General features: G+C 42.6%; 1 protein-coding gene across 2 annotated transcripts in view; it reads right to left on the bottom strand.

The window, feature by feature from the left end:
- Positions 1-27,546, bottom strand: part of PLA2G6 (phospholipase A2 group VI) — a 95,650-nt gene that overhangs the window by 7,344 nt on the left and 60,760 nt on the right. For both annotated transcript variants that reach the window (XM_089674259.1, XM_089674258.1), the window contains 7 exons: positions 26,198-26,361; positions 25,928-26,078; positions 23,646-23,782; positions 19,744-19,898; positions 19,285-19,452; positions 17,628-17,701; positions 14,417-14,588 (listed from right to left, as the gene is read on the bottom strand). In XM_089674259.1, coding sequence (XP_089530385.1) covers positions 14,444-14,588; positions 17,628-17,701; positions 19,285-19,452; positions 19,744-19,898; positions 23,646-23,782; positions 25,928-26,078; positions 26,198-26,361 — 994 coding nt within the window. In that variant the 3' untranslated portion in view covers positions 14,417-14,443. The remainder of the gene's footprint in view (positions 1-14,416; positions 14,589-17,627; positions 17,702-19,284; positions 19,453-19,743; positions 19,899-23,645; positions 23,783-25,927; positions 26,079-26,197; positions 26,362-27,546) is intronic.

Here is a 27,546-nt window from a genome sequence, read left to right on the forward strand (position 1 = left end):
GGGAGACCGGGTCCATTCAATTCCAATCCCCGTATTGTCAGGAACACTGCCACGCCTCAGGCTCCCCAATTCCTCCTATGCACGGACAGAGATTCCAACCTAATTCAGGCCATCCCTCTGGACTACCACAGTTTTTTGGACGTCTTCAGCAAACGGGGGGCAGACGTCCTTCCTCCACACCGAACATATGACTGTTCCATTGACCTCCTACCCAGTTCTGAGATTCCGTTCGGTCGGATTTTTCCCCTGTCTGAGCTAGAATTAGGGGTCCTCAAGGAGTACATCGATGAGAACCTCCAAACGGGGTTCATTTGCCCCTCCACGTCACCAGCCGGGGCCGGCCGAAATCTTTTTAGTTGAGAAAAAAGATAAGTCCCTACGTCCCTGCATTGATTATCGCGATTTAAACAAGATCACGATAAAAAATCGCTACCCACTGCCCCTGGTCCCAGAACTCTTCCAGAGACTGAAATCAGCAGTGATCTTTACAAAACTAGATTTAAGAGGTGCATACAATCTGGTCCGTATAAGGGAGGGGGATGAGTGGAAAACGGCGTTTCGTACTCGATTCGGGCATTTTGAGTATTTGGTCATGCCATTTGGACTCTGCAATGCCCCGGCCATGTTCCAACACTTCATCAATGATGTATTTCGAGATTATCTTGATGTTTTCGTGGTCATCTATTTAGATGACATATTAATCTTTTCTTCTTCCCTCGAAGCTCATAGTCATGTGACAAGCGTATTAGAACGATTACGCCAACATGGACTGTACGCCAAAGCTGACAAGTGCAGCTTCGAGCAGCACAGTATTGCGTTCCTGGGGCTGATCATCTCCACCATGGGGGTTGCGATGGATCCACAGAAAGTCTCGGCAATTTTGGATTGGCCAGTATCCACAGATAAAAAGGGCGTACAATGCTTTATTGGTTTTGCAAATTTATATAGAAAGTTGATCAGGAACTTCTCTGGTCTGGTTTCCCCCATTACCCAGTTGACCAAACAGGGGGTCCATTTCAAATGGACGCCCGAGGCTCAAGCAGCATTTGAAACTCTGAAGAAGCTATTCACCACTGCTCCCATTCTCAGTCATCCTGATTCCTCCCTGCCTTATATCTTGGAGGTTGATGCTTCGGAAAACGCAGTAGGGGCCGTCCTGTCCCAGAGAAAGGGCACCAAGGAGCTCCTGCACCCAGTGGCGTTCTTCTCGAGGAAACTTACACTGGCAGAGAGGAACTACGATATTGGAGATCGGAAACTTTTGGCCATAAAAACCACACTAGAGGAGTGGAGATACCTGCTGGAAGGAGCCACGCATCCAATTCTGATCTTCACCGATCATAAAAACTTAGAGTATTTGAGAACGGCAAACCGTTTGAGACCACGCCAAGCGAGATGGGCACTCTTTTTCTCCCGGTTCTCCTTCCACATCACGTATAGGCCAGGCTCCAAGAACACGAAGCCCGATGCCCTTTCACGCATGTTTGAAGACCCTGAAGAGGTCCCTAAGCCTGACACTATCTTGTCCTCGGAGAACTTTCTTGCCCTCCAGACGGAGCTGCGTTCCAGGCTGCAGGATGCATCCATGGGAATGCCAAATCCACCTGGGGTGTCCCTACAGAGCAAGGGAGGGTTCTTATCGAAGGAAGGCCTAATCACGGTACCGGAAGAGGTCCGAACCTTGGTCCTGGGACACTGCCATGATCACCCGATGGCAGGTCATTTCGGAATGGCAAAGACTCTAGAATTACTTCAACGCACATTCTGGTGGCCAAGTATGATCAAGGATTGTGAGCGCTACGTTAAGACCTGCGCCACCTGCCAGAGAAACAAACCCTCCAGGAGCAAGGCCTGGGGTTTGCTACACCCACTGCCTATACCCGATCAACCGTGGCAAATGATTGAAATCGACTTTATAGTCGAGCTTCCTCCGTCTCAGGGCCACACCATGATCTTCATAATTGTGGATCGCCTGTCAAAAATGGCCCACTTCTTACCTCTGAAGAATACACCATCGGCTTTGGAAACCGCACAAATCTTCATAAGAGAAGTGGTAAGACTGCATGGAGTTCCTGAAGACATCGTCTCAGACCGAGGAGTCCAGTTTACCTCGAAGTTCTGGAAGGCGTTATGTGAAGCATTAGGAATCAGATTGTCCCTCTCTTCCGCTTACCACCCACAGACAAATGGGCAGACGGAGAGGACAAACCAAACGTTGGAGCAATATTTGAGATGCTACACGACCTTTCTGCAGGACGATTGGCTGGCACTCTTGCCACTGGCAGAATTTGCCTATAACAACGCGAATCATTCAGCCACGGGGCAATCCCCATTCCTGGCGAACTATGGGTTCCATCCCACATTTCTGCCCGATTTGATTGCCGAAAGCTCAGTTCCTGCCACTCAAAGCACGCTGAATTTTTTTTCTGCCAACAACAAGGTACTTCAGGAAGCCATTGCAAAAGCTCAAGAGGACAACAAAAAAGCCTTTGACAGGAAGAGAAGGGGAGAACTAGTGTTGCAACCTGGGGATCAGGTCTGGCTGGCAACAACGAATTTGAAGATGTCTTGCCCGTCGAAGAAACTGGGGCCGAAGTTTGTGGGTCCATTCCGGGTGAAGTGAATGATCAATAAGGTGGCATATGAACTTACTCTTCCGGAGACTTTTAAAATCCACCCAGTTTCTTATGTGTCGCTACTGAAGCCAGCTACGCCAGACCCCTTCCCGGATCGGGAGACCAGACCTCCAGAAGCAATAGCCATTGATGAACAAGAAGAATTTGAGGTGGAAGCAATCCTGAATTGCCGGAAAAGGGGGGGCCAGACACAGTTCCTGATCAAATGGAAGGGTTATGATCCTGAGGAGAACTCATGGGAACCAGCCCAAAATGTTCATGCCCCCAGGTTTATCCGGGAATTTTATCGTAGCCACCCGCGGTGGAGAGATCGGTTGGGCACCTGGATGTTGCCCGTGGGGGGGGGGGGGCAATGTCAGGGCCCGCCGCGGCTTGTGGCTCGGCGCAGTGTGCCGGCTCGCGCTGGTGTGCGGGCACTAGGTCCTGGCCGGCCGCGGCGGAGACGGAACTCGCGCATGTGCACTCGGGGCCGCGGGTGCGCAGGGCGCGATATTTAAATCCACCCTGCACTGACACTGATTGCCATTTGGTCTATCCTGTGTTCCTGCTCCTGTATTCCTTGCTATTTGATCGTTGCTGTCCCGGATTGTCCCTGACTGTGCTGTATTCTCCTGCTCTGACCCCTGGCTTGCCTGACCTCTCTCTTGGATGCCCCCCATTGGATCTGATCTTCTGTTACTGACCCGGCGTGGGACCCGATTATTCTCTGCCCGCTGCCTTGTACCTCGCTGCTCCCACGGTTACCGACTCGGCCTGTCTGACCACGCTTCTGCTCATCCATCCGTCCTGCTCGGGCCCATCCGCTTCTTCACATCAGGCTCTCATCTTGCAGATACCTCTGGCGGACCCCTCTACCACAGGTGGGTGTACTCAGGGGCCGCGACCTGGTCTCGGTCTGCTCCAAGTCCATCCCCACCATCAGGGGCCCTGGTGAACAAGCAGACTGGGACTTAGACTCCGCACTCTGGGGAATCCTATCCTGTGGGTTGCTAGAGGTCCCGCCAGGTGGTTCATTACACTGTCCTTGGACCCCTTCTCTTCTCCATCTACACCTCCTCCCTTGGTCACTTGATAAACTCCCACGGCTTCAATTACCATCTCTATGCTGATGACACGCAAATCTATCTGTCTACCCCTCACCTCACCCCTTCAGTCTCCACCCGCATCGCTAGCCTACTAAGTGTCATATCGGCTTGAATGTCACTCCACTTCCTCAAACTCAACCTTTCCAAAACTGAGCTTCTAGTATTCCCCCCTGCCCGTGCCACCTCCACCGACTTCACCATATCAATAACACAATCATTAGTCCATCCCCTCATGCCAGGGTACTAGGTGTAATCCTAGACTCCCATCTGTCCTTCCAGCCCCAGATCCAATCGCTGACAAAATCATGTAGACTTCACCTCCGCAACATCTCCAAGATATGACTATTCCTAACCCCGGAAACCACTAAGCAACTTATTCACTCCCTTGTTATATCTCGCCTTGACTATTGTAACTCCCTCCTCATAGGCCTACCTCATCGCAGGCTATCCCTTCTTCAGTCTAACATGAATGCTGCTGCCAGACTCATCCACCTTACTAACCGCTCTGTATCCGCCACCCCTCTCTGCCAATCCCTCCACTGGCTTCCAGTTGCCCAATAGATAAAATTCAAAACACTAAATATGACATACAAAGCCATCTACAACACTGCCCCAATTTACATATCCGATCTTATCTCTAAATATCACCCAAACCGTACACTCCGCTCCTCGCAAGACCTCCTACTCTCTAGCTCCCTTATCTCCTCCTCCCATGCTCGTCTCCAAGACTTCTCCAGGGCGTCACCCATCCTCTGGAACTCCCTAGCCCAATCTATCAGACTATCCCCTACTCTACTTACCTTTAGGCGATCATTGAAAACCTATCTCTTCAGGTAAGCCTATCCCGCCCTCTGCTAATACTGGAATCCTCTACTCTTTCAACCACTCCATCCCCCACAGTTTTACCTATTGTACCACTCACCCCTCCCTCCTAGATTGTAAGCTCCAAGGAGCAGGGCAATCAATTCCCTCTTGTATTGAACTGTATTATTACTGTATTGTCTCCCACTATATTTTAAAGCGCTGAGCAAACCGTTGGCGCTATATAAATCTTGTATAATAAAAATAATGATTTGGGTTATTTTTACCAAAGAAATGTAGCAGAATACATTTTGGCTTAAATTGGCAACATTTTATAACAGAAACCAAGTGGTGATCAAATACCACCAAAAGAAAGCTCCATTTGTGTGAACAAAATTATAAATATTTCACTTGGGTACAGTGTTACATGATCGGACAATTGTCATTCAAAGTGTGACAGCATTGAAAGCTGAAAATTGGCCTAGGCAGGAAGGGGGTGAAAGTGGTTAATATCCCCCATTACTACATCACTTCTGGGTCACCATTGTCAGTGTCCCCAGCCATTGAGTCTTAGAAAGAATGTAATGCAGTGCGATCTCCACTGCATTACATTCATTGGAGCAAAGAGGAGACATCCAGGGTCTTTTAAAGATTTTAGAGTGGAACATATGAGATGTTACTGCTCCTGCAGTGCCTCGGCACTGTTGAACGATCTGGTAGGTCATTGATTCTACCTGTCAGTGTAAAACTGCCTGCTCATACGAGGTACAAACACACAGAAACACTGGTAAGTCTGCAGGAGCCTTGCATTACACCAGTGATCTACTGATCAGCATGCACTTGTACTGACCACCCAAATGCTTCTGTGTGTGAGGGTAACCTGAAGGAATCATTTTTTTTTTCTTCTTGGGGTCAGCGCTTCATTTAATCGCTCAGCAGATACATTTCTGCAGAACGTTAAGAGAGCCTGACACTCCCCTTTCCTGATGAGCACCCAATCAGTGCTCATCACACTGCAAGGTCTCTCTCCTCCCTGCTAGTCCTGAGGTGGGATGTTAGGGACAGACAGAGAGGTGAGGAGGTGAAAAACAGCACAATGTTAAAAACATTAAGTTTAAGTTGCCATAAAGCAAATTTAAATATGGTTTCAATTTTTTTTTCCATCAGGACAAGTAAATTGTCATGAGGGACAAGTAGATTGGCACTCTGATTTAGTCCCGTGGACAAGCAGTTTTTTAAAAAATTTTCACATCCCTGTTTTGGGCAAGCATCCCCTGAGCCAAAACTTATTTGATGGGTAAATAAGATTTTCCCTGCACAACTTTAATTCATTATGCCAATCATTTATTTATTACAGCTTTGCCTATTATGAAAAGGGGTAAATTCCCTGAAACCAAGCTCAGCATCAAGGTTCCATCTATGGATGTAATAAATAATATTAATGGACTGTTTATGGACCCTTTCTAAACCATAAGGGCCAATTCACACTGACCTGCACTAAAATGCATGTACATTTCCATCCATTTTAGTTACATTTTTATGCGCGCTGACATTCATTTTGACGTCCGTTGACATACATTTAGCATTTTAGCCCAACGTAATGCAAAGGTATGGTGTGAATAGGACGAATTGAAAATGATTGTTTTTCAGATGTCCTTTTATTTATCTGTGTTTTATAGCTGCGCTAAAATGCACTAGTGTGAATTGGCCCTAATATGCAGTGGGGAAGCCTCACTGCAAGGGTAGTTTTTGGATTTTCCCTAAAGTTCAGCTTTAAGAAGTGCTGCTTGAATTCTAAAAAAATAGGTTAAAAGATTGTAATAAAAGACAATTCAAATGTCAACAACTGGGAGGAGTACTTGTGATAATATTAAATCATCTACTGAACAAAGAGCTCAGAAATGCTAAAGTGTAAAGTCTAAACAACCGCAGTGCATATCAGTAGTAATCGGTTTGGTTTACAATATAATAGATATGCTATACAGGGGAAAATATTAACTTTAACACTTATGGCCTAGGCATTACACAAATCCTTCAAAGCAAAAAAGTCATTGTGGTTTGGCATTTATATTAGTTAGAGGAATATGGAGATTATGCTGGCTACCCTTCTCATCTGATATTCTACAATTGCTGTTCTTGTGGCCACATATCTAAAGGTTAGCAAGGTGCTGATTTTATGCAGTGGAATTGTATATCTCACATAAGTGGGATGCCTTGCTGCAGATCTGTCACCTCTACTCCCAAAGGCCAGCAGTCATGCTGGCAGATAGTTCCATAGCTTTACCTGGCAAGGACTTGTGTTTAACACTGGCTAACCACCTGCTGTTGATTCAGTTAGCTACATGCCCTGCCCAGCCAGGCCATCTAATTCTATTTAAGCTTGGCTCATTTCCCAGGCTTTGCCTGAGCAACAGCTAGTGTTCCAAGTGACTGGAATGTGGAGACATTTCTTAGTGTCTCCACTGTTTCTTAGTGGAGAAGATTCCTAGTGTCCCCTGTGTTTCTTAGTGGAGAAGATTCCTAGTGTCCCCCATGTTTCCTAGTGAAGAAGTTTTACACCACTCAGCCTTTTTGGGTATGAGTCTATCAGCATGGCACATCTTGACTTGGCAATATTTGCCCACTCTTCCTTGCATCTCCTGTGCACAGCCCTCTTCAGATCACCCACAGATTTTCGATCGGATTCAGGTCTGGGCTCTGGCTGGGCCATTCCAAAACTTTAGTCTTTGTTGATCTGGATGTATGCTTTTGGTTGTTGTCATGCTGAAAGATGAAGTTCCTCTTCTTGTCATGCTGAAACATGAAGTTCCTCTTCATGTTAAGCTTTGTAGCAGAAGTCTGAAGGTTTTGTTTTTAAGGCCCCAGTTTCAGCTGAAGAAAAACAGAACCAAAGCATGATGCTCCACCACCATGCTTCACTGTGGGTATGGTGTTCTTTTGGTGATGCAGTGTTTTTGCGCCAAACATGTCTTTTGGAATTTTGGTCAAAAAGTTCAACCTTGGTTTCATCAGACCAGAAAACATTCTCCCACATGCTTTTGGGAGACTTCAGATGTATTTTTGACGGGCTTGGATGTTTTCTTCCTAAGAAAAGGCTTCCGTCTTGCTACTCTACCCCATAGCCCAGACATTTGAAGAATACGGGAGATTGTTGTCACATGTACCACACAGCCAGTACTTGCTAGATATTCCTGCAGCTCCTTTAAAGTTGCTGTAGGCCTCTTGGCAGCCTCCCAGTTCAGTATTCTTCTTGTCTTTTTAATTTTGGAGGGACGTCCAGTTCTTGGTAATGTCACTGTGACACATTTTCTCCACTTGATTACGGTCTTCACTGTGTTCTATGGTATATCTAATACTTTGGAAATTATTTTGTAGCCTTTTCCTGACTGATACTTTTTAACAATGAGATTCCTATGATGCTTTGGAAGCTCTCTGCGGACCATGGCTTTTGCTGTAGGATGCGACTAAGAAAGTGTCAGGAAAGACCTACTAGAACAGCTGAACTTTATTTGGGGTTAATCAGAGGCACTTTAAATGATGGCAGGTGCATACTGACTCCTATTTAGCATGATTTTGAATGTCATTGCTTAATTATCAACACAGCTACATCCCCAGGTATAAGAGTGTGCACACTTATGCAACCACATTATTTCAGTTTGTTTCAAAAGATTTCAGCTTGTTTTTCAATTGAGTTGTACAGTTTATAGGTCACATTAAAGGTGGAAAAAGTTCTGAAATGATTTCTTTGTATCATTTTTTTTTTTTACATCACAGAAACCTGACATTTTATATCCACTGTATATGTTTTGGTCAGCATTAACAACAGAGATGTATCTACTGAATCTTCCTGAAGAAGCAGGCTTTTGACTCGTCAAACGCATTGAAGAAGCTTTAAGCAATCAATACCCCATGGAATAAGTCACTACTGGGGATAATGTCATCTATTGTTTGTATCATCTATTATGTCATCTATTGTTAACGCTGTACCATGTCATCTATTGTTAACGCTGTACCATGTAAGGTATGTAATTTTATTGTCCATATACATTCTTTGTGCCCTGATGACAGGGTATTTTAAAGTGGAGCTCCACCCAAAAGGGGAAGTTCTGCTTTAAGGCCTCCTACACCGCTCCTGGTGAGGAATTGGCACTTTTGGTGAGCCGGGGGGGAGTGGGTACCTGATTTTGATAGGTACCTGCTCCCACTTCCACTCCGATCACCTAGGAGATTGGAAGCAAAAGTTCTCCTGGCTCTTTGCAGGCTTCTGGGACACGTGACAGGTCCCAGAAGACTGCAGAATCATGCACAATTCAGCTTGCGCATGTCCAGTGGGCATCCAGTTGTGTAGCCGCAAGCTGTCACAGCCAGGTGCCAACAGTTAACCCCTAACACCAGCGTTTCCCAGACCTTTAAGGGGTTTCTGATGCCAGAAGATGGGGTGGGGTTTATGATCACGTGGCCACCATGATAGGCTGTCACAGCAGTCACTTGATTGGGAAGCTACTGATCGCAAGTAGCAGGTTTGTTTACATTTTGGTACGCATATATGTGGCCTCTCAGTGTCAAGACCCACCCATCGAGAGGCCGCATATATGTGTACTCCCAGGACGAAGAGGTTAAAATACTGGTGCCGAGAACCGGGCACGGTCCCCGACACCCCCTCAGGTGAGCACATTGCTGGATGTATGTGTCTGTTTATTAAAAATCAGCAGCTACAATTTTTTAACCAACTGGAGCTCTGCTTTAATATCTATATGACAACATTTATTGAAGTATAAATAAAAATTAACGAGTTTTAAATAAAATCTTTGGTGTGATACAGTGGAAATCCTATGTAGGGGCCTGTTTTTTGTAAAGATTTTCATATGATGCCTATCAGAAGGTGCCGCTCAGCAGCGCAATCTGTCACCGGCTGTGTACAAAAGACTGAATGAATCAGTTTCATTAAGTAAAAATGGCTGGTAATATCAATGAAATACATTGGTATTAGCAATCATAATGCTTAAAAAAAAAAAAAAAATAAAATAAAATCCTGATCACTTACCCAAAGTAGTACAATGTTACTATGGTAACATTGTATTGCTATGGTCACAGTGTGTTGAAAAAAAAATTGAAAAAAATAAAATAAACGTAATAAAAAATAAAATAAGAATTTAATGTTATAATTTTACATTTTTTGCATATTGTCACCAGTGTCCCTGATCACTGCCACACCAAATACTGCTGCACTGGACTGACAATATGTGTAGTAAAAAAAAAAAAAAAAAAAAAAAAAAGGTTTTTTTTTAATTTTCCAAAAAACTACAACTTCAAAAAACCCGCCCCTTCCTAAATACCTCTGACTATCTATTTTCCAAAATGGCTCATTTGTGGTGTATTTGTACTATCCTGGTGTCTTCAGGCCTCAAGAAATGAGTACTGATCGATTGTCAGATATTTTATATATATATATATATATATATATATACATACATACATATATATATATATACATACATATATATATATACATATACATACATACATACATACATACACACACACACACACGCCATTTGTAGACTAATTTGGGGTATTTTCGCCAAAGAAAATGTAGCAGAATACATTTTGACCTAAATTTATGAAGAAATAAAATTTTACAAACAAATTACGGAAACTAAGAAAATTGCATTTTTATACATTTTTTTTTTGTTTATTTAGCAAAAATAAAAAACTCAGTGGTGATTAAATACCACCAAAAGAAAGCTCTATTTGTGTGAAAATAACGACAAACATTTTTTATGTGTACAGTGTTGCATCACCGCGCAATTGTCATTTAAAATGCAACAACACTGAAAGCTGAAAATTGGATTGGGCAGGAAGGGGTAAAAATGACCAGTATTGAAATGGTTAAGCAAAGGCCCTAGAGCAGTGTTTTTCAACCTTTTTTGTGCAAAGGCACACTTTTTTCATGAAAAAAATCACGAGGCACACCACCATTAGAAAATGTTAAAAAAATGTACCTCTGTGCCTATATTGAAATAAAGTAATTCTCTTGAATAGGAATCAAACACAAAGAAATTATTTTATAATTACTTTATTATGAAATAATAAAGTATTTTATAATTGGACCCGGGGTCCGGACCAAGAGTAGATGAATGATGTGTATGTGTCATCCATAGTAAGTATAGTAATATTCCCCCATAGTAAGCATAGTAATTAATCCCCCATATAGTAATTCATCCCCCATAGTAATTCATCCCCCATATAGTAATTCATCCCCCATAGTAATTCATCCCCCATATAGTAATTCATCCCCCATAGTAATTAATCCCCCATAGTAATTCATCCCCCATAGTAATTCATCCCCCATAGTAATTAATCCCCCATATAGTAATTCATCCCCCATAGTAATTCATCCCCCATATAGTAATTCATCCCCCATAGTAATTCATCCCCCATATAGTAATTCATCCCCCATAGTAATGCATCCCCCATAGTAATTCATCCCCCATATAGTAATTAATCCCCCATATAGTAATTCATCCCCCATAGTAATTCACCCCCCATATAGTAATTCATCCCCCCTATAGTAATTCATCCCCCATATAGTAATTCATCCCCCATATAGTAATTCATCCCCCATAGTAATTCATCCCCCCTATAGTAATTAATCCCCCCTATAGTAATTCATCCCCCATAGTAATTCATCCCCCATATAGTAATTCATCCCCCATAGTAATTCATCCCCCCTATAGTAATTCATCCCCCATATAGTAATTCATCCCCCATAGTAATTCATCCCCCATATTAATTCATCCCCCATATTAAGTCCCCAAGCCCCCTCTGTGTCAATTCACTTACCTTTGCTCCGCGCGTTCCTCTCGCCGTTCCGGTGTAGCATGAAAATCTGTCTCCTATGTGGATCTGTCCCCCTCGACGTATCTGCGCATGTGCCAGTTTCAGGCATTAGCAGCCGATCGGCGATCTCCGGCACATGCGCAGATACGTCGAGGGGGACAGATCATCCTGACAGTATCACGCTCCGCGGGCCGGATTAAAAGGTCCGCCGGGCCGTATACGGCCCGCGGGCCGTAGTTTGCCCATTGCTGTTCTAATGATTGGTCTATTTGTGAGCCGAGGCCACATGTTACGGATGAAATTGCAATTTTTCCCACGGCACACCAGACAATATCTCACGGCACACTAGTGTGCCACGGCACAGTGGTTGAAAAACGCTGCCCTAGAGAATAAAATGGTGGGGGTTGCAATTTTTTGTCACACGGTATTTGCGCAGCTGTTTCTTAGACACAAACGTTTGGAAAAAATACACGTTAATGAATTTTAGTGCACACAAATACAATATAATAGCACTTTTTGGTAAAATATAAAAGATGATGTTATGCTGAGTAAATAGATACAAAACATGGCACTCTTTAAAACTGAACACACACCGTGGACGGCAGAAAACTACATACAATAAATTATCCATAGGCAATGCTTTAAAAACCTTTACAGGTTACCACTTTAGATTTACACAGCAGGTCTGGTGCTTGAATTATTGTTCTTGATCTGACTTTCGCGATGATATCTTACGTGTGGTGCGACTGCTGTTTACATATACGTGAGGGACAGTCAGTCGCATGTGTTCGCCTTTGCGTGCAAGCAAGAGGGGGTGGGTGTGCTTTAAATTTTTTTTTATAAATTTAGTATATCTTTTTTTTTTTTTTTTACACTATACCTTTGAATTTATTTTTTTGATCAACTTTATTGCTATCACAATATCAACCCTTGTGATAGCATGGGCAGCTATAGGTACTCTTTGCTGAGAGATGTAGGATCTATTAGACCCCACACCTCTCCTCTGCCCTTAAAAGCATCAAATCAAAGCAAGATCAGTTTGAATCAATGCTTTTCCCTAGCCAGTAATGGCTTGTTTACATCCAGCGAAACCATAAGTGACAAAATACTCATCGCTTCTCGTTTCTTAGACCATAGAGATGATCAGGGATATTCTGGTCCTCCAGCATTTCTATGGTCAACTGGCGGAACAGTCGGCTGCAGTCCTGGGCTCCCTGGTGGGACGGGAGAGCCTGGGAAGGTAGCAGATGGGACCCCCTTCTGCCGTTTGTAAAAGCGATCCAGTAACTAATCATCCGCTAGGAATCCTTTTACAAAAAAAAAGTCCATCGCCGGCAAAAAACACCAATACAGCGATGACTCTTGTAGCTGCAGGCATCACCCCAGTTTAACCACTCAAACCCCCGATCTGCATTGCAATACATTGAGTGGAGCCCAGAGGAGACATGCAGGGTCACCAAAAATCTCGTCACATGCAAAGAAAAAAAATTGAGCAAAAAAAAAAAAAAGTTACTCCCAAGCAAATAAAATCCCCCCCTCCCCACCCACATATACACACATAACATAATTCCGATATCCGTTACATATCGCTGCGCACGCCGGAGTGAGAGCAACAATAATTCTAGCACCAGACCTCTCCTGTAATACAAATCTGATTACCTATAGGGTGCTTTTGAAGTGGCGCCTATAGAAAACATAGGCTATGGAAGTTTGCCGCCATTTTACAGGCAAACACAAATATAAGGTTTGACATTGTTGTATCGATTTACTCAGTGCAACCTTGTTTTTTATGTTTTACCAAACATTTGGGTAATTTATTGCGTTTGAATGCCCTAAAATTTACTTTACTGTGTTTTTAACTGAAATTTTGAGTTTCCTAGACCTTTGCGGTAATTTTTTAAACATGTGCATTAATGCAAAAACGTCTCTGACAGCAAAAGGGCTAAAGCTCAACTCCAGCGAAAAGGTTTGTGTGTAGTTTTGAGTATGGTGGTGAATGTGTGAAAAATTTCAGATACTGCGAGAGAGATTTCATCTTATATTTTAACGTTGTGACACCAGGAAAAGAAGTAAGGTGAATGGTTGTCAAGACAACAATAATGTTTGCGGTAAATGGTTGTCAAGAATCAAGACAGCAATAAAACCTGACAGCGGTTCTAGTTTTCCCCTACTATATTAAAAATAGTTTTTGTTGCGGTCTGATTTTGGCTTTAATCCTGTAGTGTGGTACTGCTCCACTCTTCCGGCCTTGTGACTGCTGAATTGAAAAGGCTTGAGCATAGGCCAGGCATAGACTCAGATTATCCTTGTATTTCAAAATTGCTCTCATATCTGTTCAGAGGCAGCATGTATCTGGCTCAGATTGAACACACTTAAGGAAAAAACTGAGCATGCCACCATCCTGAAAGTGGGGGTGTTATTGTCTTGACACACAATCAAGTAAAGTAAGCTACATATGTATATTTTTTACTGGATTACAGTACTGTAACATGGCTTATTTTAAAGTGATAATAAAGCTTACCTTTAAAACAAAACAAAAAACAAACTTGTCATACTTACCTGCTCTGTGAAATAGTTTTGCACAGCAGGCCCAATCCTCTTTTTGGGTCCTCTGCAAGTGCGCCTCCCCCTTGACTAGTACCCTCAATGGCAAGCGGCTTGCTATGGGGGCACTGGTGCATGGTTGCTCCCGAGCCCTGCTCTATGCATCCATAGGACAAATAGAACGGTGGCTTGGCCCCGCCCTCTCCTCATCGGCTCACTGGCTGTGATTGACATTAATGGGAGCCAATGACTCCCACTGCTGTGTCTCAGCCAATGAGGAGAGAGAGCCTGGGACAGCTGAGACTCCCGTGCACATGGCTGGATCGAGAGAGGGCCCAGGTAAGTATTAGGAGGGCTGGGGGGGGGGGGGGTTAAAAAAAACTTCAGCCTTTAAGACCACTTTAAGCAGACACTATGCTGAATTTTATGTAAACCTAAAAGACTCTTATATAAGACTCACATATAAGATTTTTACAAGTAAGTAAACCACCTTGCTGTGCCTACACATACCTTCAATTGTGTTTCCAGATGTTGTAGTCAAGGTTCAAGTAATAGTCTGACCAGTTTCTGAATTTCTTCCCTTTGCTGGTAGATATAGATTTGAGTGTCCCACAGCATGTTAACTAACACTGCATCACTAACTTCATCCAGCATCACATCTGTTTGCAGGTGTGGGCTTAATCTGTTTTGAAAAAAATAATTAAATTGAGAAAATAGTGGTTTTGTAGTTGTTAAGGAGATATAAAGTATATCGGACTATACACTACTAGCTGTGTGGGAAGGAAAATCAGTTTATATGATGATTTAAGTTTCCCTAGAAAATGCTTTCACCCAACATTTCATATTCCTGTGTGACTGCTGTACTATGTACTTGTATGAAAAGTATCCTGTTTACTTTGTATAGCTTCCTTTGTGTGAAATCCCTTGTGTTCCTGCCAGTCCCTCTGCTTTCCTATTAAAAACTGACCACACCAGGCAGGAGAGCACAGCGTGGTCAGTTCTCTCGCTGCGCTGCTCCAGTGATCAGACTTATGCAGACAGGTTTTCCCCCCTAAACAGCCATTCACTGGGAAGATTACAGTGCTGCAGTTTCTCCTCCCTGAGTTTCTTATGCAAGGTATGTGATCATTTATTTAAAAAACGAATACATAAAGAGGGGAAAAAAAGGTATTTATAATGTTTTTATATGTAAACACAAATGTTTTGCCTTTCATTTCTATTTTAAACTAAATGGGTTGTTTTACAAGATGAGGGTTTACATATTTTTTTTAAAGGTGGTGGCTGAATTAGTTTTCTTTTTTTCAGGCTTCTTTTCACCTGGTAATCCTACCAATAATACACTGTCTGTGCTAGGCTGGCAGAGAGCATGGGTTGTCTCCCTAGAATTCCATGTTTTCTAGCACTTTAGATAATCTGATTAGGCCCGCTTGGACCAAATTAATGTGTAATACAAATTAGTAACTTGTGCTACATGCACTGCTCAAAAAAAAGGAGCACTTTTTAATCAGACTATACTATCAAGTCAATTAAACTCCTGGGATATTGATCTGGTCAGTTAAGTAGCAGAGGGGGTTTGTAATCAGTTTCAGCTGCTTTGGTGTTAATAAAATTAACAACAGGTGCACTAGATGGGCAACAATGAGACGACCCCCAAAACAGGAATGGTTTTACAGGTGGAGACCGCTGACATTTTTTTCCCCATTCATCTTTTCTGACTGTTTTCACCAGTTTTACATTTGGCTAGGGTCAGTGTCACTACCGGTAGCATGAGGCGGTACCTGGACCCTACAGAGATTGCACAGGCAGTCCAACTCCTCCAGGATGGCACATCAATACGTGCCATTGCAAGGTCAGTCTCAAGCACAGTCTCAAGAGCATGGAGAAGATTCCAGGAAACAGGCAGTTACTCTAGGAGAGCTGGACAGCACTGTAGAAGGTTCTTAACTTATCAGCAGGACCGGTATCTGCTCCTTTGTGCAAGGAGGAAGAGGATGAGCACTGACAGAGCCCTACAAAATGACATCCAGCAGGCCACTGGTGTGAATGTCTCTGATCAAACAATCAGAAAGACTTCATGAGGGTGGCCTGAGGGCCCGACATCCTCTAGTGGGCCCTGTGCTCACTGCCCGGCACCATAGAGCTAGATTGGCATTTGCCACTGAACACCAGAACTGGCAGGTCCGCCACTGGCACCCTGTGCTTTCACAGATGAGAGCAGGTTTACCTTGAGCACATGTGAGAGACGTGAAAGGGTCTGGAGAAGCCGTTAAGAACGTTATGCTGTCTGTAACATCGTTCAGCATGTTTTGGGGGAGGGTCAGTGATGGTCTGGGAGGCATGTCCATGGAGGGACGCACAGACCTCTACAGGCTAGACAATGGCACCCTGACTACCATTAGGTATCGGGATGAAATCCTTGGACCCATTGTCAGACTCTACGCTGGTGCAGTGGGTTCTGGGTTCCTCCTGGTGCACAACAATGCCCGGCCTCATGTGGTGAGAGTATGCAGGCAGTTCCTGGAGGATGAAGGAATTGATACCACTGAAAGGCCCCCATGCTTTCCTGATCTAAATCCAATAGAACACCTCTGGGATATCATGTTTCAGTCCATATGAAGCTGCCAGGTTGCACTTCAGACTGTCCAGGAGCTCAATGATGCCCTGGTGCAGATCTAGGAGGAAATACCCCAGGACACCATTCATCATCTCATTAGGAGCCTGCCCCGACATTGTCAGGCATGCATACAAGTACATGGGGACCATACAAATTACTTAGTACCATTTTGAGTTACTGCAATGAAATTTCAGCAAAATGGCCAAAACTAGTCTGCTGCAACATTTTTTCAGTTTTCAGGGTGTCTTTGAATTCAGTCCTCTGTAGGTTGATAATTTTCATTTCCATCAAAGATGGGGCATCCTTACATTCCTAACACATTACCCAGTCCATATCAGTATATATATCCAGCATGATATTTTCCCCATTGAGATCTGATGTGTTAGAGTTGGTTCTGGACAGCTCAGTGGATTGCTTTAAAAAAGGCCTGGATTATTTCTTAGATACACAGAATATAACTGGATACTAACATTCATAGGTAAAGTTAATCCAGGGAATATTTGATTGCCTCTTTTTTTCCCTGCAGGAACAAATTGGACCATGCTTTGTTTTTTTGCCTTCCTCTGGATCAACTGTGGGTATAGGATTATAACTTTTTTTTTTTTTTTTTTTTTAATAGTTGAACTGGATGGACTTTTGTCTTTTTTCAGCCAGACTAACTATGTAACTATGTGTTTTCAAAGTGTTCCTTTAATTTTTTGAGCGGTGTACAATAAGCAGTGCTGTCTTCCAGCAGCACAATAGACTTCCCCTCTACTGCTGAATATACAGAGACTCGCCCTTACCATATCGCCACCATTTAGAAAAAGTCATGCATTTTTATCAATGAATACAAAGCTTCCTCTGATTGGCCAAACTGGAGAGGGAGGCAGATGACCTTGGTGAATAAGACAGCCTTGTATTCATTGAAAAAATACAAGGCTTCTCCCTAATGGCAGAGATGTAGTACAACCAATCTCTCTATATCCAAAAGAAGAGGAGTCTATCATGCTGCTGCCAGAACACTGCTGCTGCCGGAGCAGTTGTTTGAGAGAGAGTTCTAAGGAGTCAAAATCTAAAATCTGAGTAATGTTTCAAAAAGTAATACACAGCCTACAGGATGCTCACCTGAAATAATGAACATCTATCATTTCACACCATGCTCGGGCTCTATTCACAGCTGGACCATCAGAATCTGTACACTGCCAGAACAACAGGAAACAAATTAGTAGTTGATGCAATTGATGTGTTTGATTATAAAAAGAACAGATGTCTAAAGCAATGGATTTTTTCTTAACAGTGCTCTCATTTTAGTATAACAATATGTTTAGTTCCCATATACCAAAAAACTGCCAAACACCCTGATGCCCAACACATAGACTGCAGAGTGGTTGCACACTGAGCCCCAGTGGCTACGCCATCAGAAGAGCACTGGTTTGCCCAAAAAGGGGAGAACACTTGTTTTAATAACTTTAATATCATTATAACAATTGTGATATTACAAAAACTAAGATATTGTGCGGCCCTCTGGACATATCAAGGCATGTACTTAAGTTCATCTATATTTATCATATTGACCAACACTGGCCCTAAAGAAACAGCAGTGCTAGAGTATAGGCACATTGTATTGCTTGCAAGTATCTTTGTTAAACAATTATTGTGTCACTTTGGAGTCCGTTAGATCTTCAGCTGAGGCTTTGAATAGAGCCCTACAGTGGTTCCAAAGATTTATTTTTTTAAAATAATAAACATGTCATACTTACCTGCTCTGTGCAATGGTTTTGCACAGAGAAGCCCCCATCCTCCTCTTCTGGGATCCCCCCCCCCCCTTGGCACTCCTGGCTCCTCTCCCCTTCTGAGTGCCCTCTGGCAAGCCACCTACTATGGGGGCACTCGTGCTGGTTCGATCCTGAGCCAAGCTGTGTATGTTAAATGACACACATGACGTGGCTTGGCCCCAACCACACTAGATCGAGATCGGGTATGTATAAGGGGGGGAGCTGGGGGATCTGCACACAGAAGGTTTTTTACCTTAATGAAGAGAATGCATTAATGTAAAAAAACTCATATCTTTAGAACCACTTTTACTTTTCTCCAAGCCAAAATGAAACCCTACACCCTCTTGGCACGAATCCCTTGAAAAAGTCAAGTCTCTTTGTGTGGCCTGGGTCTAAGACTCGAATGGCTCAAAAATGGGGTGTTGTCACAAAACAGAAGTGCTTTCATTTTAGCACTATTATCTTTGTTGCTTATCTTTTACACCAGAGGTCTCCAAACTGCGGCCCATTGGCTGGATTTGGCCCTTTCCATGCCTTTACCTGGCCCTTGGGCACTATTCCACCAATTGATACCAATTTTAGGGCACCAGTCCCCCTACTGACACCATCAGTGGAGCACTATTCCTCTCATTGATATCAACAATGGAGCACTATTCATCCTGTTAAAACCAATGATGGGGCACTGATGCCGGGGCATTTTCTACTCCCACTGGCCATAGTCTGGCCCCCTGTAAAGCCTGAAGGACAGTAAACTGACCCTTTGCTTAGAAAGTTTGGAGACCCCTGTTTCAGACCATGTCAGTTTCACTTAATGAACAAACCAAGCAATGCAGTAAACCACAGCAACTAAACAGATACCATACTACATTGATCTGACTGCACTATCTAATCTGATTAGTTGCTATAGATAAACTGTGAGTATACCCATATGTAAAGCATTTTAATATTTATGTTTCCAAGAGTGAAGATCAAATACAACAGAAAGGCACTGCTTGATTGATACATACACAATCCACCACCATCTTGCCTAGTTCTCTTGCTCCGACCACAGTCTTCATAATCTCCCATGGGTTAGATGGTCGGAACACATCAACAGAGCTGACCTGAATTTGGGGGGGTTTTCCAGTGCCCAATGAAACCACCATGCCTAATTTCCTAACTTGTTCACCATGACCCTGTAAAGAAGAGAGAAGGGAAATTTTGCTTGTTAATGTTTTATTTATATTTTAAAAAGGATAGAACATGAAAGATTCCCCTTTTGCAGCATTTCCTGGATACAAAGCCAAGAAGCCACATATAATATAGTAAAACCTGATTCATTATCTCACACCACAAAATTATACATATTTCTCAACAGCCAAAACAAGCCCGACTGGATGTAATTAGCATGTCACAATGCTTGATGCAGTAAGCCAAGTGAATAAAACTCTGAATGAAGTCTTTGTCTAGTAGAAAGACATTCTCACCTGACGCTTCATGCACTTATTGTAGTCATGGATCTCTGCCATGGCATCTAGGGTGGGATTATTTGAAAGCAGCCCACCATCCAAGAAACGGCCCATAGGGCGAAAATATGTTGGAGCGGCACCACTGGAACGAGCTGCACGCCACACTAGCTGCTCTGTGTGCAGAATAGCAGAGGAAGAAAGAAGGAGAAGGAGGCATACAAAAAAAGAATGAGTGGCATAAAGGCAGATAGAGACAGCCATAGAATCATCAGTACATGGGCTATTTGAATACAAATCAAATTAAGCAGGAACTGCACTACAATGTAATAATCTAAATAAAATGTCTGAGAAATGGAAGCCACTTAGTGGAAATGAGCTGAAATTGTCTACATCTAAAGTGGCATTAGAAAACAATCCATCTCTGGCATATGACTAAACAGGGTAACATTAGAGTGGGGCTACTGAAACACTTTAGTCATACCTTGCCAGGACAACTCTAAACTCTTGTCTCCTTCAACCTCTTCATCTGCAGGTGGTAAGTAAAAATAAGGATGCAAAGAACAAAGGTCTTCACAGAATGATTTAACGATCAATCACAAATCTTGATACAAATTTGTAATTCATCCCTTTGCACAGCTTTTTAAGTTAAAATGTAGCCAAACCCAAATAAACAAAAAATATATTGCAGCTCACTAGTCCTTAGATGCAGTGGCTGTATTAAGTTTATTTTTTGGGCTTTGTGCCTTTATTTTCGCCCAATAATCCCGTGAATAACACGCTTCCTAGGTGGCTACGGTCACAGCTCCAGTTTGCCACATAGATTGGACTTCAAAAATGTCTGCTTGTATTCATTTTCATTACATGGAGGTCACAGGATTAGCAGTTTACACAAGAAAGATAAGATTGTTTTTTTTAGTTCTTCTCACAAGACATGACAAGGACACTGCATTTATGGCAAGATCAACAGGCATTTCCTGTACTAGCTAAAAATGTTCTTAGCCTGAAGAATGAAAAAATGGGATTTTTGGTTTACCTATAAAATATTTTTCTTGGAGTACATCTAGAAAAGGTATAACCCCTCCCATCTCAGCGCAGCTTTAGTTTTGTTGCTAGCTATGAAAAAATATAGGATGTGGGTTCTTCTTGTTCTGTGATGTACTGCAAGAAAAGGATTTTACAGGTAAACCAAAAATCCAATTTTTCCCCAAACATCACTAGACACAGGGCTTTTTCATAACCATTACACAAGGAATGTCCCAAAGCACTGAATAGGAGGAAAGGGGAACATGGCAACAAGCCAACAGATCCCAAAGAACCAAACCAAAACAGATGAGACCCTCATGCCTGCAAGACCCTCCAACCAAAGGTCATGTCTGCAGAGGTCTGAACATACACCTGGTAGAACGTGGGCCTTGGTTCACACTTTTACTAAGTAGCAGCTTGAGCTACGGAAGCCTGCGCTTGTATAGCCCAGAAAGCAACAACACTCCTGGTAGAATGAGGTATTACAGAAAATGGCAGAACTTGCATTTAAGACATAAGCCTGAGAAATAAGCTGATGAATTCCGATTTACAAAATTCCAAGTTCTGTGTTCTGAGTTCCACGTTCCAAATTTACATTCTCAAGATGAATGACCAGGAATGGTTCCTTACAGGCAAGAGCAGCCAACTTTGAAACCTTGCAAGTTCCAAATTCTGTGTTCCAAATTCTGAGTTCCAAATTCCAAATTTTAAATACCAAACTCCAAAATTGCAAGTTCTAAATTCAGAATTCTGAGTTTAAAACTGCAAATTCAGCATTTCAAGTTGTCAATTGCGAGTTCCAAACCCAGAATTTCAAGTTCCAAATTCTAGAATTTGAATACCAAATTCAGAGTTGCGAGTTTGAAATTCTGAATGAAGAACTTGGAATTTGGAATTCCTAGTTCCGAGTTCCAAATTCCAAACTCTGTTCCATCTGGGATTTCAGCCACTGTTTTCTTCTGCCCACGTTACCAAGACATTCAGCTGACTGAAACTAGGCAAAAGGTATCACCTCAAAAGGAACCAGACATCTTCCCCACAACCCCCATGAGAGCCCACGAGTGGAATACCCTGGGTACGCAGCAGACACAAGACTGCAGTCAAAACCTTGGCAAACAGGCCAAATAGCAGAGCTACAAACTAAAGATATTGGTACTCCCCCACAAAATGCAGAAACCGTTGGTGAGGCTGGAAAACTGGGATATGTAGAGAATGCCAGAAGTCTCCACATGAAGAGAAGGGACATTGACCAGACAGATTCCATGAGGAACTTTTGCACGTGAAACTTGTTCAGTGCTTTGAGATCCAAAATGGGATGAACATCTTTATTTGCCTTGGGGACTGTAAAAAGATTCACGCAGGGACCGTGAAACTTTTCTCCCTTTGAAAAGAATGATCACTCCCTGTGAGAGCAAGCGATCCTTTGTTCATAGTTACATAGTTGGTGAGGTTGAATAAATACAGTACACTGGTTCATCCAATTCAACCTGAGTGAGTGTGTTTGTTTATGGCATGTTCCTAAAGGAATATTTTAAGAGCATAAAGTGTGGAGGGGGGGGGCTCTGAAATTCTATCTTGTAACCTTGTATGATAATTAAATTTTCTGAAAATACACTGGAAGAAATAGGATGGGGGAATGAGAGTTCTGTTTATACAGGTTTTTAATAAAGTTTTAAATGGTTTTATGCTATATGAGCCCCTTCTCCCTTATTTTTCGTAAGTTACTACTGAAAGGAGAGCCTGCACCATAGAGGAGGAGGAGGAGGAAAAAAAAAAAAAAAAAAAAAGTACAGAGATTAAGATAAAATGCAAATTTTGACCAACTTAATGGTAGGATAAGTGGTCAATACTATCTGGTGAGTGCTTTTCCCTTAAAGTGGTAAAAAGTAGTAAACACTGCATGGTCACTTATATCTTGTACCGAGTATGCCGTCAATCCAGAGCACTGTGCCTTGATCGTGACTCCCATGCGCATGCGCGAGAGTGATGTCATCATGACTCGGCTATTCAAACGACCAGAGCCCACAAACCTGGAAGGAAGACCAGGTGAAAATGGAGCCCTGTCAGCAGTGACTGCTGGAGGGCTTCATTTTAAGGTACGTCTTTCATAACGTGCAAGTATGCAGTGCATACTAGCACATTATGTCATTACCTTGCAGGGGGACTTTTTTAGTTACATAGTCTGGCTGAAAAAAGACAAAAGTCCTTCCAGTTCAACCAACAAAAAAAAAAAAAAAAGTTATAATCCTATATCCACAGTTGATCCAGAGGATGGCAAAAAAACCCCAGCAAAGCATGATCCAATTTGCTCCTGCAGGGGAAAAAAATTCCTTCCTGATCCCTCGAGAGGCAATCGGATATTCCCTGGTTCAACTTTACCTATAAATGTTAGTATCCAGTTATATTCTGTGTATCTAGGAAAGAATGCAGGCCTTTTTAAAGCAATCTACAGAGCTGGCCAGAACCAACTCTTGAGGGAGTCCATGTCACATTTCTTACTATGAAGAAACCTTTCCGTAGTTGGAGATTAAATCTCTTTTCCTCTAGATGTAAAGAGTGCCCCCTTGTCCTCTGTGATGACCTGAGGATGAATTTGACAGGCACCTGGGAGGCAGTATGTTGCTTCCTCATTGTACGTTTTAACCCTGTAAAGTCTGCACCACCATGCCACATCCATATTCATTGTATGAGGTTGCAGGGCGGTTGTGGAGTGGCCCCATTTACAGGGGGTTTGGTTTTGGTCACATCCCTACCTGCCTTTGCGCAGCCACCTATTTTTATTGCCTCCTGACTGCAAGTGTAAACTAGGCCTTACAGTTTTGTTACAGAGCAAGGTGGAAATTTATTTCAATATTAAAAAAAAAAAAATGATGCAACAGACTTATTTGCGCAATTACCTTCTGGCATTGTCACAGGACGGAAAGAGGCAACACTCTTGAATGTTGGATCTCGGCCAGTTTCGGGTGGAACATAGTTTCGGAACAGATGCAATTCAGCTGGATGTCTATCTGACATTGCACTAGTTACCATGACCCTGCAGAGAATCATGAACAGTACATTAAAGCAATCGTGTTTGTGTACTCTAAATCTAAAAGCAAGGCATCTACATCACTTACACTTTACTGTAGTCTATCATCTGAGGTTTTTCCTGCTGCTAGGCCATCCCAAGCTGTACTATGACCAGCAGGCTATACATTAATTAGGTTTGTTTTAATTAATTAATTGTTTTAATAATGTGAACAAGTGTAGTCTTGTCCATGACTCTGGTGCACAAGGAGTGCAGCCAGCCAGCTTTCTGTGCATCCCACTACATTCTGGGCAGGGTCCATCCACCGGTGGAGTATTTTGCACAGTAGCAGTGGGATGGCGGCTATTGGGGTACTTTCTGTGTTTCCGCATCTGACACTAAAATGAAGCCAGCACCGTCAGGTAGATTGATCTCCCGGCCTGCAGTAATTAGGGTGAGCTTTGCTGGAGCATGTGATCTGGTAAATCTGCCACTGACAACCAGTGTGGGGTGGGGGTTAACAGCATTGCAACTGACCATCAATGCTGGGAGGGGGTTAAGAGCATTGCAACTGACCATCAATGCAGGGGTTTGAAATACACTGCCACTAAACACCAATGTGACTGTTATTACTGCAGCTACTGACACCAATGCTGGAGGCATTACTGCAGTTTCTGACACCAATATTGGGGTTTATTATTGTGGCCATTGCACCATTGTTGGTGGTTATTATTACAGTGACTGACACCAATGCTGAGGGTTATTATTGCAGAAAAAGAATTTAAATGTATATTGAAACCACATACCTTATTATGTACTTGATAATTTATTATTCTTCACAATTTTTGGGGTACAACAATTAAAAAAAAAAAAAGGTACCTGGACCATTGCACAAATGCTTCATAGTGTGTCAGCGATGATTTTAATTTCCAACGTATAAACCTAACTGTGTAACGCTCATTTACATTATCTGTGCACCAACTCCTGGGCATACTCAGAAGGTTTAAATGGGTGCCCAACCTGTGACCCTCCAGCTGTTGTGGAACTACAAGTCCCATGAGGAACTGCAAGACGCTGACAGTTACAAGCATGGTTCCCAAAGGCAGAAGCATGATAGGACTTGTAGTTTGGCAACAGCTGGAGGGCCACTGAAGGGAAAACACTGTTTCTTTACTTTATTGAACTTACTTTCACTGCAAGAAAAACATGCAGCATTGTTATATTTTAAGGTTATATTGTTTTAAAAGTTTGTTAAAAAACATGAAAACTATTTACAAAGCGCTATAAGTAACTAAAGAGATAGCACAACAGAAGTAACTTTCAGACACAATTTTCTTTCACTAAACCTTCCTAGTAAGCTGTCTGATATGGGATGAGTCACTGATCTTTTTCGTCTACCAGTTCTGTATTGAAACTTCACCTTCACCCATCTAAATCTATTAACAAGCTTTATTTACATGTGGAAAATAAAGAGCGAAATGAAAAAAAAAAAAAGAAGAGATTTCCACCTGCTGGCTGAATAAAAGACTACATCTTTTTTTTTTACAGCAACAGTTCACATTTGCTCCTATTAAAGAACATACTATATGTACATAATTATTATTAATATTATTATACACGATTTATGTAGCATCCACAGTTTACGAAGTGCTTTACAACATCAGGGCAGAGAGTACAATTAGAACACAATTTAATACAGGAGGGATTAAAGGGTCATCACTAATCATTTCTTTTAGGGTCGCTTCACACCAGAACGTGGTGCGGGAAAGGCGCATTCCGTGTGTGTACTCTTCACACACTGCATTCAAAACGTGCTGCTTTTGCGATATACTGCAGGTGTCAAAACCGTGTTAATAGTACCCCAAAAGCAGATAGTTAACGCAGTGAATTTGCGTGCACCAGATCCGAAGATACCAGAATACCAGGTAATGTAGTGTGGTGCATTTTTCAAGAGTTGTGCATGCGCTACTTTTTGTGCAATTCAGTGCAATCTTAGTCCATTCAAATGAATGGGCTGGAAAATCGCACTGCAGGGGAACACACAGGAAAGTGTACAGTGTTCCTGTGCGATTCTGGGGTGAACAGGCCCTTATTGAAGAAATCAGGAAATAAACAAGAGAACAGCAGACATATACAGTAAAAGCATAGCATATAATAAACTGGAAAACTCACTTAGGGTGCGTCACATCTGTCATCTTTGTTTGTTCTCCAAATTCTTTTTTAAGAAACTCCTCCAGTGGGGCAGACTCATATGGGCGTGTACCACAGAAAACTTCATTCTTCATGCGGAAATATAAACAACGGAGGTATTCCATGGATTTTCCTTTCAAGACACAAAATAGAATTGTGGAATCAAAATAAGTGTGTGTGTGTAAGTGTGTGTGTGTTTTTTTTTTCTTTCTGCATGCTTCCCTGTTTAGCTGAAGTTATACTATAACTTACCATGCACTATGGCCAGTGCCAAAATACCTCCTGTGCTGGTACCAGAGACCCAGTCAAAGAGTTCCCGGATGGGTCGCCCTGCAATCTTCTCTATGGCAATAAGCAACTGAATGAGAACCAGTCCACGGATGCCACCTCCATCCAAGCACAGGAGCCTGTTATGTCTGCAGGAAAGAAAAGTCAAGTTAAGAGCTCTGCCATAAAGCTGGTCAATTACAACATGCATAGCATACCATAATGCCAGAAACTCAACATTTGGAGCTGCCTTATTAAAGTTGTTATAGAGGCAAACATTTTTTTTACCTTAATGCATTCTCTGCAGTTTCTCTCCCAAGCCTCACCCCCTTAAACATTTACCTGAGCCCGGTTTTGATCTTGTGCTGTGCTCGTCTGCAGCAGCCCTTCTCCTTTCTGTCCCTTCTCATAGGAGACTTGGCAGCAGCGGGAGCCATTAGCTCCTGCTACTGTTAGTTAAATGTGAGGAGGGAGTGGAGGGAGGGGTGCCAAACCATGCTGTATGTGTCTATAGATGGACACAGCTCAGCTCAAGATTGAGCCCACATCAGTGCCCCATATCAAGCAGCTTGCTATGGAGGCACTAGGAGAAGAAGAGCAAAAATTGCTATCGGAGGAATCCAGAAGAGAAGGTTCAGGGCCGCTCTGTGAAAAACCATTGCACAGAGCAGGCAAGTATGATATCTTTGTTATTTAAAAAAAAATTCAAGCTACTGACCACACATACTTGTCTGTAGATTTCTGATTCCTTTAGTCTATAGTACATTATAACAATTAAAAGATCATAGAATACTACGATTTGCAGGTGTGAAAGTGATGACATGTTTCATGTTGAAAGCGAAAGTGATGTAACATTCTTTGCTTCTGCCATGTGATGAGAAACCTAACAGGTGGGAAGCCTTACTTTTGTCATTCACTGCGTGCGCTGCGGCTAATAGAGTCATGTCAGAGCTTACTGAGCTTCAAAAGAGGGTAAATTGTTGGTGCCCTCTTAGCTCTGTGACTGACGTTGCCAGTTTATTTGGCAAGGTGCTGCGAGGTACAGTATCAAAGGTTATGAAGGCATATACAGTTTCTGGGAAAATGCCGTCTGATAAGTATAAGCGCAGTCAACTGACTGAAAGACACAAAGGGACATTGCGCACGATTGTAACCCAGAATAAGAATACAACTGCTGCAAAAGTGACTGCAGAGCTCGTTTTACTGTCTTCGAAAAATGCCATAGCTTCTTTTATAAACTAAGAGAACTTTATATAGTTTATTCTCTAGGGAATGCTGGTTTGTAGGTATGAAAATTGAAGGGAAAAAAATTGAAGAGCTGTCCACACCACCAA

The sequence above is a fragment of the Staurois parvus genome, unplaced genomic scaffold, assembly GCF_062004578.1.
Source record: "Staurois parvus isolate SC_StPar_1 unplaced genomic scaffold, SC_StPar_1.0 ptg000149l, whole genome shotgun sequence".
NCBI lineage: Eukaryota > Metazoa > Chordata > Amphibia > Anura > Ranidae > Staurois > Staurois parvus.